Below are 19,697 nucleotides of genomic sequence, written 5' to 3'. Positions count from 1 at the left end.
AAAGCCCCTTGGGGGACTCCCACATTAATGCACAAATCAGATTGAATAAGATGGAGGAAAGAGTGGGTAGTGAGGAATTGGGAACATGGAGTATAAATAACTTTGTTTTCAAGAAATTTAGTAACAAATGTGAGAAGAGGAAAATAGTATTTCCCCTCAAATCAATATTTTTATGTTGTAGGTACCTCCCATGTATAATATATAACTAGAGCAGTGTTTAACATTAAACACACACATATATACACATATACATGTATAGGTCTCATATGTTTAATATATGATATACATATGTATATGATTATTTTAACATATACATCTCATTCATATAAGGAACTCCTGTTAAAGAAACACTTTCTCTTGATGTAGGTTAAATTAAAGTAGTTATTCATTAATCGGTTATAAAACTAATGTGTCAGAGGCAGAATATGAAATGACATCTTCCTGACTCTAAGTTTAGCATTCTATCCACTATTCCATGGCTGCCTCTTATTTTTTCCTCTGGGGAAAAGTATGGCATATATTTATGAGAAATTTAAGGGAGTACTATGTCAACTAATCCATCTTTATTTTCTCAGTTCAATGTCTTAATGTTTTGTACACCTAGACTTATCTATATACACATGCATACATATACATACATACGTACGTAGACAGAGGGAAAGGATTCAGTGGAGCAGCAAGTGAATGTACAGGAAAGAGAGGGAAAAGAGACAGCTGGGGCAAGATCCTGGAAGAGTAAGGAAGAAGTAGGAGAAAAGACAATAAGGATTAATTTTAATGAGGGGGTAGGGAATTTTTTTCCAATTTTGAGAAGGAAAGAGGAAACAACGTGTGATAGCATTAAACAGGTATGAATAATAGTGAAGTCAGCATCTAAGTCACCTATAGTAAGAGGGAGGGTTAAGGGATCCTTGTGAAGTTAGAAGGGAGAAGATAGAGTTTGTTATAGATGCTATAGGCAATATATGGAATAATACATATATACACATATCCAACAGTGTGATATAGTAGCCAAAAAGGTAATATATTCAAGATTTATGAAGAAAGACATCATATTTGGGACTTGAGAGGTGATAACCCTCCTATATTTTGCCTTCATCTGAAGTACTGCATTTAATTCTTAGTGTCACATTTTAGGAAAAATAGTAATAATTTGGAAAGTATTCAGGGGAGGAAAGACATGTGTGACATAGGGCCTACAACTTATGGTCCACTGAGGATAAAGGGATTGGATGTAAGTGAAGCAGGGATGTGCAGAGTCACCTGCCTCACTTTCTCCTCTGGAGTCACCTGGTTCCAGTAGCAAGATATAGATGAAGGTGACTGGAGATGGCCAGGGGGTCTTCCCCTCCCAGCTTGATTTTTTGGCTAGGTAAAAGAGGCCATTGTTTGCCTCATTTCTTACCTAAACTTAATCACTGAATGGTTATTGCCCCAGACAAACTGATACCTGCTAAAGACTTTAGCTTAAAAAGACCAAAGTCTCCCAGTGCATCTGGGGCTATCTCTAGTCTTCCTGATCTGTATCTTGCCACTAGACCCAGGTGACTCCAGAGGAGAGAGTGAGACAGGTGACTTTGCATAGTCCTGCCTCACTTAAATCCAATTCACTTGAAAGTCATGACATCACCTTTCCAATGTCATGGTCCTCTTTGAGAATGAAGGACAAACAATAATTAACAATCTGTGAGTAGTAGTAGCTGCCCCACTGGTGACCTGACCAGCTTCCTCAAGACATAGACGACTTCTCCTTGTTAGAGGGTCTTGAAACTTAATCTGCTTGACTACTTTTCTGTTGTTTTATAGAGAACATTCTTGTTTCGTTATGGGTTGGACTAGATAAAGTCTGAGGCCTTTCTAACTCAGATTCTGTGACTGACTCCACCTTCCTCTTATCGTGGCATGGACATCAGCATGTGTAATCATCATCATTATCCAAGAGCTTTTCACCTGGTGGCTACATTGATGATTCCTAAAGAGTAACTTAATGCCTTATTTCTGCTAGCCACCTACTCATAGAGTCATCTACTATATTGGGGAGAGTACTTGATTTGCAATCAGAGGACCTCACTTCAAACACAGGTCCATCACTTTCTGCTTCTGTGTGAAACTGGACAAGTCACTTCAGTTCTCAGGACATCAGTTTCCTTGTCTGTAAAATGAGGAGGACTGACTTAAATAACTATGAAGGTGCTTTCTCACCCCTCACAGTCATGAAGATTATGATATTTTCTTTAATTGCCATTTTTCAAGCTTCCTCTGCATTGCTATAGAGATGCAATATTTTTTGCTTTCTTTTAAAAAAATGATATCCATGTAACTGTTACGAGAATCTGGAATATTTCTCTGCAAATTATTTTCCTTATGGTCCTTTTATGTATTTTCCATTATCTTTTAAAAAAACATTTTGCCCTAGTAAAACTAACACTTTATGTTTGGGGAAATAGAGATCTATTGCCTTTCTTTGTAGAAGGACAATAGCATCTCCCAAGATAACCTTTCCTTATGAAATTCTATGGGTAAGAAATAGTTAAAAGGATTTTTTTTTTGCTTTTGAGGTTTTTTTACACTTTCTTTCCTATATTGTAGGTTCTCCATATCGAGATAAGATCACCATAGCAATTCTTCAACTCCAAGAAGAAGGCAAGCTTCATATGATGAAAGAAAAATGGTGGCGTGGTAATGGCTGTCCAGAGGAAGAGAGTAAAGAAGCCAGTGCTCTGGGAGTTCAGAATATTGGTGGCATCTTCATTGTTTTAGCAGCCGGCTTGGTGCTTTCAGTCTTTGTGGCAGTTGGAGAGTTCCTGTACAAATCCAAAAAAAATGCTCAACTGGAAAAGGTAAATGTTGTTCTTTTACTACTTAAATCCACTGTTGTGGATTTTAAGGAATCCATGCTTCATGATTTCACCAGCCAAAAAATTTGCATAGTCCTGTGGCTGCTCATAGTCTTGTCTAATATTACTTATGTGACAAAGGTTCACAACAAAGGATGTGAGGCATCACCTTTTGCAATTTTTAATTTCTTTTTAATATGTTTAATTGTAGCCAGCTTTCAGGACAAGTGACTATTTCTCCTCTTATTCAAGCCTGAAAAAAGAGAGCTTTTTACTCCTGGAAGTTCACTGCAGTTAATTTAATGGAAGAGGAAGATACTTGAAACTGTAATATGGGAAACAAATTACTCTTCTACAAATCAATATGGTATTAAGATACAAAACTGACTATCAATGTAGAGTCAGAAAACTTAAAAATGTCTGTGAAAAAGATCTCATTCTGACAATATTTTCATTTGAAAGGATAAAATCAATATTATTGCTGTGGATCTACTGCCGATTATGATTTAATCTTCTGTAACTTTCATAGATTTCTGAAACATGGATAGTTCTTTGTTCTGCTTTGCTAATATAATCATTTTTAGATTCCTTATTTCCTTGGAGTAGTGACAACTGATATAGAGTTTTACACAAATACATAGATATGTACATGTAAAAGCTAAAGAAAAACATTAAAACATGAATATTTGTTGAACTTTAATACATTGAACATGATATATTTTACGTAAGCTTTCCTCAATAAGTGGAACAAAAATGTATCTTTTCACCTGTCTTCGCATCCTTGAAAAAGTTTGTGACCTCAGTCAATCCCTCAATTTATGGTGCTATCTTTCTTCATATACACAGGAGTAGGAATTCTTGGGATCCTCCCACATATAGAATTGGTTCCTTTTCAGATATTGCAAGATACCTTTTTATAAAGAAAGAAATTGTTCAGGAAACAAGCATTGTTACCTTTTTTAAAAAAAGCTATTTTAACCCTTCAGAATTTATATTGATTCATGTCTTTATAAATAGCTTCTTTTTGGTAATACTGCTTAAAATAAGGCTTAATATTGCTTTAAAAAAGCTTAGCTGTCAAATATTGAGGCAGAGTGGGGTCACAAGTTTCTTTAATATTTGGAAAGCTTTATGGAATTATGTTGGTCAATATAAAGTAGATAAGTAAGATCTGATTATTACCCTTCATTAATGCAGGGTGACTAAATTCTGTCAACCTTTTGGAGCCTTTGTACCTTTCAAGTGACTTTTTTTTAATTTGTTGCTAAAAGCATTTTCATTTCTTTTAAATAATTCATGAACATCACAATTACTTATTGTCCCTGGGCCTATATTCTTTAATAGAGGTCCACTACATTTTCATTTTAATGATCTAAATAACTCCCTATCTTTAGTTTTAAAATACATGTAATTTTGATGAATTTTATAACATATATATGTAATAGTACCTATTAACACCAAAACAACCTATTGAAAAATGAAAAATTCAGGCAACTGTTTTTGTAGTTTTGACTTATGTAGCTGGTTATATTGACATATGATTGCAGCCAAAATATCTAAGTATAGCTTTTCCCTTAATGAACTTTGTTTTAAATTCAACTCTGTGCCCTTTAAAAAATACTTTAAGCACTATGCGCACAAGATGGAAACACTTCTTACCTCATCCATTTTAGGAATCTTGTCATTTAGGGTGAAGTAGTCTTTTTTTTCTTTATAATAAAGACATCCTTGAATGTTAGTACCTAACATTTATGCTTAAAAGCATAAATAAATACCTTCTTTTTAAAAATAGGATTCGTGTTTGAATTAAGGGGTTGGATAAAATAACTTTGGAGGGCTTATATACTTCTAAAATTCTTCAATTCCAAAACAACATCATTTTTTTCTAATAATTGTAATCTGTATTATATACACAGAAATGTGGCATTATATTTAGAGTTTCTTGCTACTCCATCTTAGATGATCTATAAACCTTTGAAAGGTAACTGATATTCTTCAATAATAGGAAAAAATTGAAAAATGTGAAGAATAAACCTAATTTCACCTAGTATATAATCCACACAGCAAAAGAAGATGTTTAATCTATTTTAATAACCTGCTCTTTTCTGCTATACTAAATAGCCAGTATGATTTTGTACCCATTGATAAACTTTGCGTAGTCACACAAAACTTTGCTTTACTTTTACCAGAACATTTTAATTTGGCAAGAAGTGTTCCTAATTTAATTATTTTTGGGAAAGGTAAAAATAGGAAACATTTCAAAAATGTTTTTTTAATTCACTGAAGGTTTCCCTATAAGTAATATACATATCACATCTATTTCTACACGAGAACAAACATGGTTTTGGAAGGGTTAGACTGCATAGTTGAAATTGGTTTGAAAGAGTGAAACATTCCACATATTTTTTTTCAGTACATTTCCTTTTGACATCCTGAGCAGATGCAGTAGGGATTAGAGGAAAGTACACTGGCCTCCAGCTGGAAACGCGGCATTCTCAGCTATTCCTTTAGGAAGTAGTGGAGGAAGGCAAGCCTCAAAGTTATTGTAAGAGCAAATGCGAAAACCCTTCAGAAAGGAGGGAACCTCCTAATATACATATGCAGGATATCAGTTAGAATTGAGGAACATAAAACAAAACAAATTATTGCACAAGTATGGCTTATTCAATAACAGCCCTTAACAAATGTAACGTACTGTGCTAGACATGGGGAGAGGTGCTGAGAAAGGTACAGCTACAGAGCTGAAGTCAAAACAAAACAAAACCTTCTTTTGAAAAAGTGAATTCATCTTTTTCCAGCCCTATTAGTGTGTACTGCCCAAGTGATAAAAAGCACTCAGCAGAACAAACAAGAATTGTTAACCACATTACTTATTATGATCCATTACCTTCTTGACGTTCATTATTTATTGTTTTTTGAAAAATTAATATTTTATTATATTGTACTTGGCTGCTTGTTTACAACTTACTAGATTTATTAAAATGTACTATAAAAACACTCTTGGACTTCTGTCATAAAGAATATTCATGAAATTAGAATTTACAAAAAGCTAATTTATGATATTAAAAATTGCATTTAACTTATATCACTTGTAATCCATATATAACTAAAATGTTCCTGGGTATTCAACAAATATGTGCTCATTCATTCATTAATTCATATAACAAATAATTTTTGAGTGATTAATATAAACAGGACAACTGGGATGTACAGACATGTATAATATTCAGCTTGGACCCTCAGAAAACTTATATTTTATCTAACATCTACCTAATTACTTTCAACTTATCAATATTACTTATCAATAACATCCCAAATTGTAGCTGCAACAAGGTCATATTTTTGTATTTATTTTTTAATTGAGAGACAGAAATCAATACATGCTCAAAACACGCTGTGATCTTACATCCCTGTTTCATTTTAAACTGTGAATTAATGCTATAGCTGTGTTCATAATTAACACTTTTTCATTGGTCTGATTATTATTGCATATTATTTATAAATTCAAAGTGGAAATAAATCAGGTGAACCTAATAGCTCATACATTGTAAAATGAAAGGTGAAATAAAAATATTTTATTTTTATATTTTCCAGTTGTGTAAAAAATTAGAGTACCCTAAGACTTCAAATGTGTTTACTCCATGAGGTGAGGCTGAAAAGATTGAAATGTGGTTGAAATCTGTGGACATTGAAATTTTTGAGAACATGAACTGCATTCCTTCTAAGTAACCACAAGATGGTGTATTACATTATAATAAATCATTTAATTGTTTGAATTTTTAATTTAAAGATTAGTATGCTGAAATGTCTGTTATTTTTATTACATTTAAAACTTTTAATAGTTAAACAGTTTATAGTGTTTGTAATACAAACTATGGTGTCTATTAAGAAGTATTTTGTTTCATAAAGCTATCTTTCCACAAAATGAGCAAGTGTTTGTATTTGGTAAAAACTCATATTTATTGTATTATATTGACTCATAGAGGTCAGTCTTGGAGAAAATATGAAAAATAGAAGTTTATTTCAACAATCTTGCATATATTTGATTTTTTTGTCTTTTGTTTAATTTGTCAAATTTACTTCTCATTTGGTTATCTTAATTTTGATCGAAGCTGCATACTTTTTCTAGGCAGAAAGATCTAATAATTATCCAGCAAAACTTAAGGTAAAATACTCTCTCTCTGATATGAGGATTTTCAAATGATCTCTTATTTTACTTTTGAAAATTATTGTCTCTATTAAGTATTCCATTAATTTATAGTGCCAGTTACGCACTGCTGCTTATACATGTGCATATATATGTATATATATTCCTTTTATGCATAAATATGCAGGGTATTCCAAAAGTTATAGTGCAGGGTATGTGTGTGTATGTATATGGCTATAGATATAGAAGTTTTTAAAAGATGTGAACAAAATAAAAATAACCTCTCATTTATATATGTTGCATATAGGCATAGACATACCTATAGCTATCACTACGTTCTTAAAATCCATCCCTTTGAAAATCTAAATAAAACCCTTTAAGTGAGAGACATCATTTAATTCATGGATATTTCTGCTTTCATTCATATGAGAGAGAGAGAGAGAGAGAGAGAGAGAGAGAGAGAGAGAGAGAGAGAGAGAGAGAGAGATTGAGAGGGGGAGAGAGAGAGAGAGAGAGAGAGAGAGAGAGAGAGAGAGAGAGAGAGAGAGAGAGAGAGAGAGATTCCTACTTTGTCTTCATGTGTAACAGAGAAGTAACTTCAATGGTTTACTTTCACTTTAGGAAATCTTACATACAGATTGTTTTTTTATACGATCCTGTAATTGAAAATTGGTTTAGAGAGATAAGTTGTTCTTATCTGAGCTCTTTTGGCCTGGAAACTGTAAGCTCGGACATAACAGTAGCCAAATCTTGGTTTCCTTTGTTCTTTGGTGTTCAAACATAAAGTAATTTCAAATAAACTTAATGACCCATCAGATAAATAAAATAAATAGAGCATCTCTTCAGACTAACTTTAGAACCCTTTTACTCTTATTGCTGCTCTGACCTACATTTTTATTGAGTCCTTTAAAATTACTTAAAAATGAAGATACTTGTTCAGCATTTTTTTTGGCAGAACATCTCATTTTAGCTTATTTTAATTGACATTGCCAGCTATGTCATTTGCTAAACCAAGTCCAAGATAATCCAAGCACAGCCATTTTTCTTCAGAAACTGCAAATTCAAAAAAAATCTGTGAAAAGAAAGAGGATATTTTCCAGGCCATGACTAAATCAAAAAAGTAGGAGGTGGTGGTAAATCAAAGTAGGAAGCACAATAAATGAAACACTGCTATTTGGGAGCTGATAATGAGAAACTTCACAGTGGTGCTGATATAACATGCAGTTTGGGAAAGATAATAGGTCAGGTGTGGTGTGTCAGGAAGCATTTGTCTAATATTGCCCTACCTTCATTCTATGCAGACTCTGCTTGAATACTGACTAGCTGTTCACAGATCCTTGTACACATCACTTCATAAGTATTTTTTTCTCCTTGAAGAAAACTTGAGAGGAGAGCAGTGTGGTATTTAAATACCTTCTAAAAAATTCTTTCTTACACTATACCAAAACGTTAGCTCTCACAACTGCTAGGAAGTTCTGAAGTACCTTATTGTGGGTAGGTTATTAATATTTTAGAGTATGAGTACACTGACAATTAAGATATATAATTAATAATAATGTTTTTTAAAAACTGGTAGCCATTTGCAAAACTTAAAATATCATCTTCTCTTCCCTTCCTCCCTTCTTTCCCTTCCTCCCTCTTTCCCTTCCTCCCTCCCTCCTTCCCTTCCTTCCTTCCTTCCTTCCTTCCTTCCTTCCTTCCTTCCTCCCTTCCTTCCCCCCCTTCCTTCCCTCCCTCTTTCTTTCTTCCAACAGAACAGTGACTTGTTGTGTGTAGGAAGGTCATAATGGGGAATTTCCTCTACACATCCAGTTTGATACATTCTTTGTAGTTTATAGTCTCATAGAATTGCTTGGGGCACTGGCAAGTAAACTGACTTGCCTGGGTAGCCCAGCTAGTATGAATAAGGGATGGGATTTGAACCCCACCAAGCCCAACTACCTTTCAGATTGCATTCATTTGATTTAATATAAGCAGAAAATAAACTGTTATGACATTTTTCTTTCAGATTTGAAAATGTCAGAGTAAAACCTGGGCAAATAGTAGATTTAGATGTTCTCTCCTTTTGGACATCTTTATATTTCCATTGATCCTCTACTTAAGAGCATATGGCAACTAGGGGATGCAGGCGATAGCACTCTGGCTTGGAGTCAGGAACACCAGAATTCAAATACTATCACAGACATTTACTAACTGTATGACATAACTGTATGACATTTACTACATAAAACAAAGGATGGGAAAGACCCAAGAAGCTTCTTAGTTAATTTGGCCATAAGTCCTGTTGGTGAGGGGAGAGAGTTGAGGAATTTTGGAGACTGAATTAACCAAAATGTGTGCAGGAAAGAAGAAAGGGAAAAAAGTAAGAAAAAAAAGAAGTAAGGAAAGCTAGAAGGAAGGAAAGATAGAGGGAAGAAAAGAAAGAAAAGGAAGGAAAGAAGGAAGCAAGGAAGGAAATACAGATTACACATCAGATTCATCACAAAATTCCTTACTTATCCTCACATGGTTCCGACAGAGATATAATAGCAAATACTCTGTGTGATTCTCTTTTGTTTCTTTGAGCAAATAATTTTCATTTAAAGCTGGGTACAATTATTGCCTTATAAAGTTAGATGTATTTGGCAAAGTGATCCATAACTGAATTATGCTTTAGTTATTTGAATGATAGATTTTTATTTCATCTGCAAGACCACATTCACAAGCCAGAAGGTGGTGATTAGCAGTACTTTTTCTCAAAATATGTTTCACAGCCATATTGACAATAGTGGGATTGAAGCGTGCTAGGCCTTATTTATTGATTTTTTTTTGCAAGCCCAAATAGGGAAATGTGAAAATGGATAATGGTGCTCCATTTTTCTCTGTCTCATTGTATTTGCAGAATTCAACATGATTACATAGAGCCATTGTTCTGTGATATGCAAGATTTCAAAGGCTATTTTAATCATGTGTTTATGTATTTATCCATATGAAAATTGTAGGGTTAAAGAATAATGAACTGCCATTTCTGGTTCACTGGGGTCCACTTAGTGAAAAATTAACTAACTTCTCCCTCTCCCCCAGTTTCCTCTGCCTAACTGATTAAATATAAAGGAGGGAAAGGATCATTTTATTAAAGACTAACTTCCAAGTAAATCATGAAGCTTATCTTGTAGAAGTCACCCTGGCACAATGGAAAGACCATCCTTTAAACTGTAAGGTCCTGAGCTCAGATCCCAATTCTGACTCTTCCTACCTGTGTTACTATAGACAAGTAACTTTGCCGGTTTTGAACTCGGTTTCCTTATCTGTAAAACAAGGAAGCTGGAATCAACGGTTCATAAGATTGCCTTCTCCCTCTGTGGAGAGACAGTATCATTTCTTTTTCCTTAGTCAGTAAGGGTATTGTAAAAAGAGAAGTACTAGAAGTCAAGAGGCTTGGATTTTGGTCCTGAATCTCCCACTAAGTATCATATTAAGCTTCATCTTTCTGAGCCTCAGTTTCTGTCCTCTTCTAAATAATAGTTTTAATAAACTATGTCTATGGCCCCCAGAATGCATGTTTCCCTTGGTTTGTCCTTACCCTGTGCTAATAGTAAATTGAGTAAGTGGGTCAAAGGTTTTTTGTCATACTCTGAATGTCTCATATTGAATGTTTTTTTAGTCTAACAGTGTGTTACTATTAAATAATTTGGCTTTAAGCTTGTAAGGAACACACAAGTATCTATTAAGCACTATGTGCTAGGCACTATATAGTAACATTCATTATCAAGCATCCATTTTGTCTTTGTTTTCTGCCATTTAATATGGGCTATATAGGTGCTTGTTGAATTGGGTTTTGGATTTGAATCAAAATGAAATTGAATTTAAATTTGAATTAAGTTTTTGAATATTTTGTATACATACATACATAAATGTGTGTATATATATATATATATGTATATATGTATATAAACTTTACCCTCTTTTATCACCCCCAAATTTGTGGATCAAACTTGGCATAATCCAATTATATGTTTTTTTAATTACATTTATTAGTTTAAAGTCTAATAAGGAATATTTCTCTGGGATATATCTTTCCTTATTGGGTCATAGTAATTAGTTTGGCAGCTCCTTACTAGATAACATTCAGAATTCAAGGGCAAAAATAACTAATAATATTGCTTTGTCCTAATAGATAATAGTACATTGGTCCAAAGTCTGTGATAAATGCAGGAGGACTATGGTTGTTTTTTCTTTAAAAAAATGAACAGGACTTAAAATATGACATGAAAAACTAAAATAAATTAGCTCTTCAATAAATAGATATACAATATACAATCAGTTTTACAACAATTTTCCACAAAAAGGCACATGTACTCTTAAAGAAGCTTTTAAGAATAAAATACAGTAATAGTAGGGAGGAGGATGGGAACATGCCTTTATTAAGCAAAAACTGTGCTAAATGCCTTCAGATATTTTTAATTGACAGCAATATAAAACATAAATAACTTGCCATTCACATATAACAACATAAAAAGTGGGGAAGGGCCAACATTTAAGAAGCAGTTCTAGTAGAGTGTGTAAGGACTTTTGGTCCTGAGTCAGAAGACCTAGATTGATATCTTTGACTTCGATCCCTAGGATCTTGCACTAAGATTCCTAAGGTTCCTTCAAACTCTAAATCTATGACACAGACCTCACTGCATTGACACTCAGTGTAATATGACAGGGGGTAGGGGAGGAACTGTATTTGAAATCAGAAGGATTTAAGATTCTAGCTTAGAAACATACTAGTTGTATGCCACTGAGCACTTGAACTTCATTGCGTCTTGTTTTCTTTGTATATAAACTTAATATATATAACTTAATATGTAACTTAATGACTTTTCCAATTCTCTTCTATTTCTAAATCCATAATCCTGTGACATTTCCTTGCTCTATGTAATGTGAAAGCTGCTATTTAGAAAGGAAAAAAAAATCAGATACTGTAGTCTGGTGATTTGTTTTTAAGGGTTAATTTGAATTCAGGAAAATAATTCAGATACATCAATTGCTAAGGTAGAACATGACCTTGCTCATTTTTCAAATATTGCATTTCTATTCACACACATGCTTCATATTGTCATATCACACTGTCAAATAGTTATACTTATAAAAAGTAGAAATACTGTTATTATCTAAGAAAACAGTAATATAGCTAGTTATATTGTGTCACGGGAAATTAGTATGGTTTCTTCGAATCACTTCTCTAAGGTACAGATATATAAACATGTTTGTATATGTATATGTGTATGTGGGTATATGAGTATATGTTTTTTCTTGTGATTTTCATCAATGTGGAAATTTCCAGGGTAGAAGATCTTTATACTGGTGTGGATTGACAACTTGTCTTTACTTTATAGTGTTAAAGAGTGGTCTGGGGCAATTAAAAAGTTGAATAATTTTCATGTCATCACATAGCTAGTTTGCATTAGACATAAGACTAAGTCTGTATCTTCTTGATTCCAAAGCTGGTCCTCTATCTAATACCTTGTGCCTTTATTCATTTATAGAGGTCTATAGAAATAAATATAAACATTGCCAATCCTTTGCATACCGTTATTTTAAAAGCATTTAAACCCAAACTATTTCAGGAAAAAATGTATGTATAAATGTTCTTTTAACTTTTCAGTGGCAGTGTATTAACTGCTTTTTTTTTGATGGCACATTTTTTTAGCCCCAAATGAATTTTTGTATCCTAATGTTGTAAAATCCCAACTCTTATTTTTAGATATCTCATAAGTTTAGTGATAAAACCAAATATGTTTGCAAAATCTGCCAAACCATTTTTAGAATTACAAGAGGAGAGAATTTTAAATAATGATCAACATACTTTTACTCTTAATCTTTTTTTCTGATGTCTGTTGTGTGAATGCTTAGAACCTCAGTCATTTATTTTTTGACATTTAAAAAAGACATCTTAATTATCATTTGTGAAATGATACCACTTATCTTTCTGACAATAAGGCAATTTGAAAAACTAAACTTATGCTATTGTCTGGAGTCAATGGAAACCTTCCTTTAAAAATATTGCCAGAGGGGCAGCTAGGTGGTGCTAGGGCATCAGCCCTGGAGTCAGGGGGATCTGAGTTAAAATTTGACCTCAGATGCTTCTTAGCTGTATGACCCTGGACAAGTCACTTAACCCCAATTGCCTCCAAAAAAACAACCAAAAAACTCAAAAAACCCCCAAAACAACATTTCTAGAGTTCCTATCACATTTTGTTTTGTAAATTTAATTAAAATTACTTCAAATAAAAACTCAAAGATTATCTTTAAATTTAATTTTAGTGAATACTAAAATACTGAACTTCTAAAAATCATCTTTGACTTAACTTCTTAATGAATATCTTTTTTATAGCTCAAAAGTCTTTAAAGGTTCAACTTTGTGTAATTCTAGGGTACAAACATTGTTGTTTAGAATACAAACATTGCTGATGCAGCCTATCTACAAAGAGGAAATTTAGAAAATGTATGGTAGATACATTAATATCTCAACCAAATAGACTGAGTTTGGTTATAGTGTGCCTGCCATGTTACCGGTTTTGCCTACATGGCAAAATCTTATATATTTTGAGTCACCACATAGAGATAAATCTTACATTTTTAAGATCTTATAACCTGAGGTACATATCTGCTTTTGTTATTCTCTATGAGATTGTAAGGCTATGTCTACATGACAACAGACAATTGGCTTCCTTTTGGACCTCAGTTTTGTAATCTTTAAAATGAGGGGGCTGGAATAGAAATCCCTTTGAGATCAAAATCTGTGATTCTATCATTAGTCCAGTCAATGGAGATACAGTTGGATATCTGTCATTTGTTTTTGTCTGCACCTGTGATTTCAAAAATGTAGGGAACTCTCAGTGTGGAAATGTTCTTCCGAATGCAGATCAGCAAGTCTTCTAGAATTTATAGTCATAGAGAATTGCCCAGGACACTGAAAGGGTAAGTGACTAACTCATGGTCACAATGTGAGGATATTGCATAGGCAGGGGCTTGCATCTAGACTTAACTGAGTAAAAAGCTGTAGTATGGATAACTAGACCATGCTGCCTCTCAGTATGCTTGAAATCTTATAGACAAAATGATTGGTAGGTTGAAAGTGAAAAACTCAATAACATAATTGTTTGACCACCTCAGACAAAGCCCGAGATGTGCTAGATGTAGTTTTGGTATTAATTTTAAAAATTGGAAGATGATGTGAAATTATACATGATGAAATTTTAAAAATAATTTTAACTAATAGAAAAGAAAATATATATTTTCTCCTGAGATTAAAATTAAATATATACTTCCCATTGTCTAAATTTGCATTATTTATTTTTTACAATTTGGATGCTGCAAAAATAACCATCATTTCTACAGACTTCTCTTTAAGTAAAATTTGGTGAGAAAGAAATGCTTTTGTCCATGCTATCTGTAGTAAGTATATGATAATTATGACAGACCTCACTGCTTCACTGCACTAGAAAATGATTAAAAGCAAAGCAAAAGAACTTTGAGTGGTTCCCTGTAGAAATTGGAAGTATATTAATGAGACTAATTGGTTCATTATAATCAATTGTCTAGACTGATCTCCCAGTGTGTACGAAGATCAAAACTGAGTAGAAAATAATCTTTGATAGTCTTTTTGATAGAACAATATTGTAGGAGATAGCTGTGTAAGAGAATTTTCTGCATTATGCTTGACACAGAATTTTAGGTTGAGAGTTTTTTTTATGCCCAACTTTGTTTTAATGGACAATTCAAACAGTCACATGCAAGGATTTTCAATTTACAAAATATTGGAAATGTAGTTTTAATTTTACCATAACGTGGTGCAGAGCGGAAAGAAAAGTGGATTTGAAGTCAGAAGACCTAGGCTTAAATCCTAGCTCTGCTACTTTCTACCTGGATGATCCTGAGGAAATTCCTTACATTCTCTAGCCCTCAGTTTCCTCACCTGTAAACTGAAAGTCATGAACTGCATGACCCCTAAGATCTCAATCATGTGTCACCTTATTATATTTAATTCTGTAAAATGACTCTACAGAAAAGCAAGGCCAAATAACTTTAAAATTTTATCTTTTCCCCTTTTTGGAAGCAGGTTCCCCTATTTCTTCAATAGTGGTAAAGAACACTGAATTTGGAAGTTGGAACAACAGAATTCAAATCAAGCCCCAGCTCTGCTACTAGATATGTGGCATTATCTTGTCTATATAATTCTTATCCATGTTTTCTGCTAGTCCTCTGTAGCAGATTCACCCTTATTCTTTCCTCTGATCCTTCTAATATCTTAGTAGTACTGCCATGTTATAGTTAACATTGTGTTCTTAAGAAGTAATTATTAAAAGCTGACACTTGGTTATTTAACACCCACATACACAACTGACACATCACTGGGTTTCCTGTACTTTTTAAAAATAGACAGGCTACCTGATTTCTGAGGACATACAATATTTGCTAAGTAATCATTTATGGCAGTTGTTCTATGGATAAACAGGAGTCTATCTAGCTCCCTTCTCCATCACAAATACTATCAAACTAGGAAAATTTTGATGTTTGCCTAAGAAAAAAAATTTTAAAATACCTATCATTATTCCTCTCTCGGTTGCTTTTTTGTGATTAAAATAAATAGTTCATACCTAATTTTAGATTTTCCCTTACATTTCTTGAAGCCAGCAACCCAGCTAATGTGGCCTTCTTTAAGAACTAAATTTTCAAAGCTATCGGCTGACTGAAAACTAAATTTAGTATTTGTGTATGACTACAGTACTTTTTGTTCAGCAAGAGTTGTTTGAGCACATTTCACATGTAGTAGCTTGGTGCTGTGAGGGATGAAAAGGACTGAAAGATGTGGTCCTTGCTCTTTAGTAGAACTGATATCGGAGCACATATGCATGGCATAACTAGAGAACGTGTGTTCCCTAAGGATTAAAGTGCTGTCTGAATGCTAGCTCTTATTGTAAGTGTGTGCTAATGTACTCTACAATATTTTTACTTGTTACAAAACATAATATGTAAAGAAGTGATCAGCATGGGACCCAGTGAATTACAGAAAGCTTCCCAAAGATATAAATTTTTAGCCATGTCTTGAAGACAAAACATATAAAATTGACAAAGAGAAGGAAGTTGGGTGTTGAAGGCAAGAGAACACCATGAGTAAAGTTGGCCAAGTGGAAACAAAGATGTGTAATGAAGAGAGCAAAGAGACTTCACTGGATAGAACAGAGAGTCTATGTAGAGTAGAAATGAAAACCAAAATTGGAGTCACGTAGGGATGGGGGTGGGAAAAAAGGATGGTATTTGGAAATAGTAACCTATAAGCAAAAGGGTTTCATGAAAATAGCTATTTGATTAAAAGCTTCTTAAGGGCAAAGATGGTGTCTAATTACATTTTGTAGCTCCCTCTTTGCTGAACACAAGGCCTTGCACATAGATGAGTAATACATACTGGTTCTATTAAATTGAAAAAATAAGACTATTGTGTATAAGGTAGTTTGAAGTAAAGATATGAGAGATATGAGTCACACAAACTTGTTCAGTAGAAAGAAATGGGTTCATGAAAATTGAGTTCAAATCTCAACTCTTCCTCTTATTGGGTATGTCACCTTCAGCAAGTAACTTACACTCTAATTCTCAGTTTTGTTATCTAGAGAAAGGGGATAATACTTGCATTGGCTAGTTCACAGTTCTTTTTGAGGATCAAATGATATAGTGTATATAAAGCACTTTGCAACTACAAATTTTATCTTGCTAATAACATTAATAGAATTTATAGAAACTAGAAGCCATGCATATAACATAGAAGGTCTTAACAAAAGCAACATAGTTTAATAAAAAAGGATAGTGTCCTAGGAGTCAGGAGACATGTTGTGTAGCTTCTGCTCTGCTGTTGGTTTTCCATGTGACCTTAACATGTCACTGAACCTCTCTGGCCCTCAGGTCCTTCATCTTAAGTGCTGTCATGGAAATGATAATAAAACCAACATATTTAAAAGTTTATCGTAAAGATCAGGGGAGAAAATAGACAAAAAAATGTTTTGAAAAGTATAAGAGGTACATGTTCAAGCAATATATTCTACTCTTTATTGAAAATCTAGGAAATATCTGTAATTGTACAAAAGTGAAGAAATTATACACACACACAGAAACACACACACATATACACACACACATACACATACACTTTGTTTACATTCAGAAACTTCATATATTTGGCATCCTAGAATGGGAATGGCCTGATTTTCAGAAATTAGAATTATGACATACTCAAAATAACATGCTATCATATGACCCACTATAGGAATATGCCACTCTAAAGCTATAACACTTACGAGAAAGGGAGTTGTGTTTGGTTTTGTATGACATTTTAAACACGTCTCTATGGCATGGATTCCAGTCTTGTGGTTGAAATTCCAACATACAGTGTCTGATCCATTAAAAATGAAGGAAGAAAAAGAAAAAGAAAGATTTCAACGCCTCAAATAGCAACTATGGAATTACTATTTTTAGCCCTTAATGCCAGTGATTTAAGAATACCCAAACTAAGATATTTTGTTTTTCATGTTGAAAATAAATCTTGATTTCTATTCATCTAATTAGATACATATTTGTATATATGTATATATAAATACACACATATACATGGATAAAAACACACATATTTGGGGTGTGTATGTGTATGTACACATTTAGTATATATAAATAATATATGTGTATACATCCACATCTATACATGTATATACATGTGTATATTGTATATACACACTATATATGTGTGTGTATACATAGGTACCATAGGTAGATAGACAGATATAATTTTCCTAGTGGTAGAAATATCAGGGGCTAGCTGAGACCCATATCTATCATGGTTTTGTGTTTTTGCAATGATATTAAGAAAAAAATTACTGTAGAGTTTTTTTAATGTCAGTTTCTCAGAAATCAAATGTTTATTATTTAAAATTAAATACAAAAGAAGATTTTCTGGTTTTATGTGTATTTAAAATGCAGTGAAATAAAAAAAAACCTTCTGGTGAGACATAAACTATTTTTAAAAAGCATCTGCCCAAATCATAGATACACCATATAACCATATGTGTTTTATATACATAACTAGAGATTTGTTTTAATTCCATTGAGCAAATATTTATTGGGCACCTATTTTATTTGAAGCATTATCCTAGATTTTTTTGGGGGGGGGCAGGGTGGCCAGTGTGGAGAAGGAAGACTTCAGCATTGCCTACAAAATAAGCAGTTTTAGGCATGAGACAAAATTTTCAATGGGCCATCTCATTTTGTTGAGCCATTTTAAGCATTTATATGATGCATATGTAAAAGAATAGCCCCATACCATCATCAGGCTGAAATGAAACAATCTTGCTCATTTGCCAGGTTTACAAATTTACAACATTATGCTTGGTTGATTTCTTGACATTACAGGTTTATGCTTCTAATGGTTTTTCCAATTTTCTTCCATAGAGGTCCTTCTGTAGTGCTATGGTAGAAGAGCTGAGGATGTCTCTGAAGTGTCAGCGCCGGTTAAAACACAAACCCCAGGCCCCTGTTATTGTGAAAACAGAAGAAGTTATCAACATGCACACATTTAACGACAGAAGGTTGCCAGGGAAAGAAACCATGGCATAAAGCTGGGAGACCCAAATGCCCAAGCACAAACTGTCGTCTTTTTTTTTTCAAACAACTTTAGCGAGAATGTTTCCTGTGGAAATATGCAACCTGTGCAAAATAAATGAGTTACCTCATGCCGCTGTGTCTATGAACTCAAGACTCTTGTGATCTAAGCAGTTGCAATGGTCAGACTCGATTCACAAGCACCATGGATCAACTGTGTTCTGCGGGGTTACACTGTTTATCATGGGTTCCACCATTCTTCTGAATGAATGTGATTTATGAGGTTTGTGGCTGGTTTCAAATGCAGTCCAGTGAGATTACAGGTTCCCTTGGACGTTCAACTGTGGCCACGAGATGGAGTATCTATGCTCAGTGGGGCAGTCATTCAAGGAATCATTAAACAAACAAAAGACTTGGAATCAGCAAAAACTGTAGTGTAACAAGAAACAATATGTTCTTCTGAACTTCCAGATATAGAGGTGGTGAGGTTACTGGCCCCCAACTGCACAGTATAATAATCATCTGAATAGACAATATGTGTTTATTGGATGTGAAAAATATTGTAACACAAAGCAAATCTGAATTTCATAAAAAGAGGAATATAAAGTGGACTTGTGTCTGCTTTGTGGACTGTCTGTGTCACTGACTGAAATAAAAATGTCGGTAACCAAGGCAATAATGATTTTCTTAAATTCACCAAGCCAGGAAATGTAATGTGAGACACCCTTCCCCAGTAAAATGAAAAACAAATGAAAGCCAACAATCAAACAGTTGACCTAATTTTCCTGAGTTAAAAGGGATGTATTTTGTAACCTTTCACTATTAAAGTGATCTTGTTTTAAATTGTGGAAAGGGGGAAATAGGGGTGGGGATTTGGTGGTCACATGGACTATTGAAGGCTCACATTTTAGCATCTCGTGGTTTCCAGACCTTTGTTCCTGCTGCAAATTGAACTCAGTGGAGCCTGTGCAGTTCTCAACAATAGTGGAAATGAGATTAGTCACCTACAAGAAGTGAGCGGGAGAACTTTTACGTGGACTGCATTTATCAATACAGTCACAGTGTTAAAATGAACAAAATTCTTGAGCAGTTTTTTTTTC

The 19,697-nt window shown here is 33.7% G+C and overlaps 1 protein-coding gene across 1 annotated transcript in view; it reads left to right on the top strand.

The window, feature by feature from the left end:
* The window catches only part of GRIK2 (glutamate ionotropic receptor kainate type subunit 2), a 533,321-nt gene extending 513,965 nt beyond the window's left edge, over positions 1 to 19,356 (top strand). Inside the window, exons 18-19 of the mRNA XM_036768273.1 lie at positions 2,590 to 2,840; positions 18,448 to 19,356. Of these exons, the coding sequence (XP_036624168.1) occupies positions 2,590 to 2,840; positions 18,448 to 18,612 (416 nt within the window). The 3' untranslated portion in view covers positions 18,613 to 19,356. The remainder of the gene's footprint in view (positions 1 to 2,589; positions 2,841 to 18,447) is intronic.
* The last annotated feature ends 341 nt before the right edge of the window (positions 19,357 to 19,697 follow it).

This window comes from Trichosurus vulpecula, chromosome 7, assembly GCF_011100635.1.
Source record: "Trichosurus vulpecula isolate mTriVul1 chromosome 7, mTriVul1.pri, whole genome shotgun sequence".
Lineage (NCBI taxonomy): Eukaryota > Metazoa > Chordata > Mammalia > Diprotodontia > Phalangeridae > Trichosurus > Trichosurus vulpecula.
The sequence above is the reverse complement of the archived record's forward strand: the minus strand, read 5'-3'. Positions and strand labels throughout refer to the sequence as shown.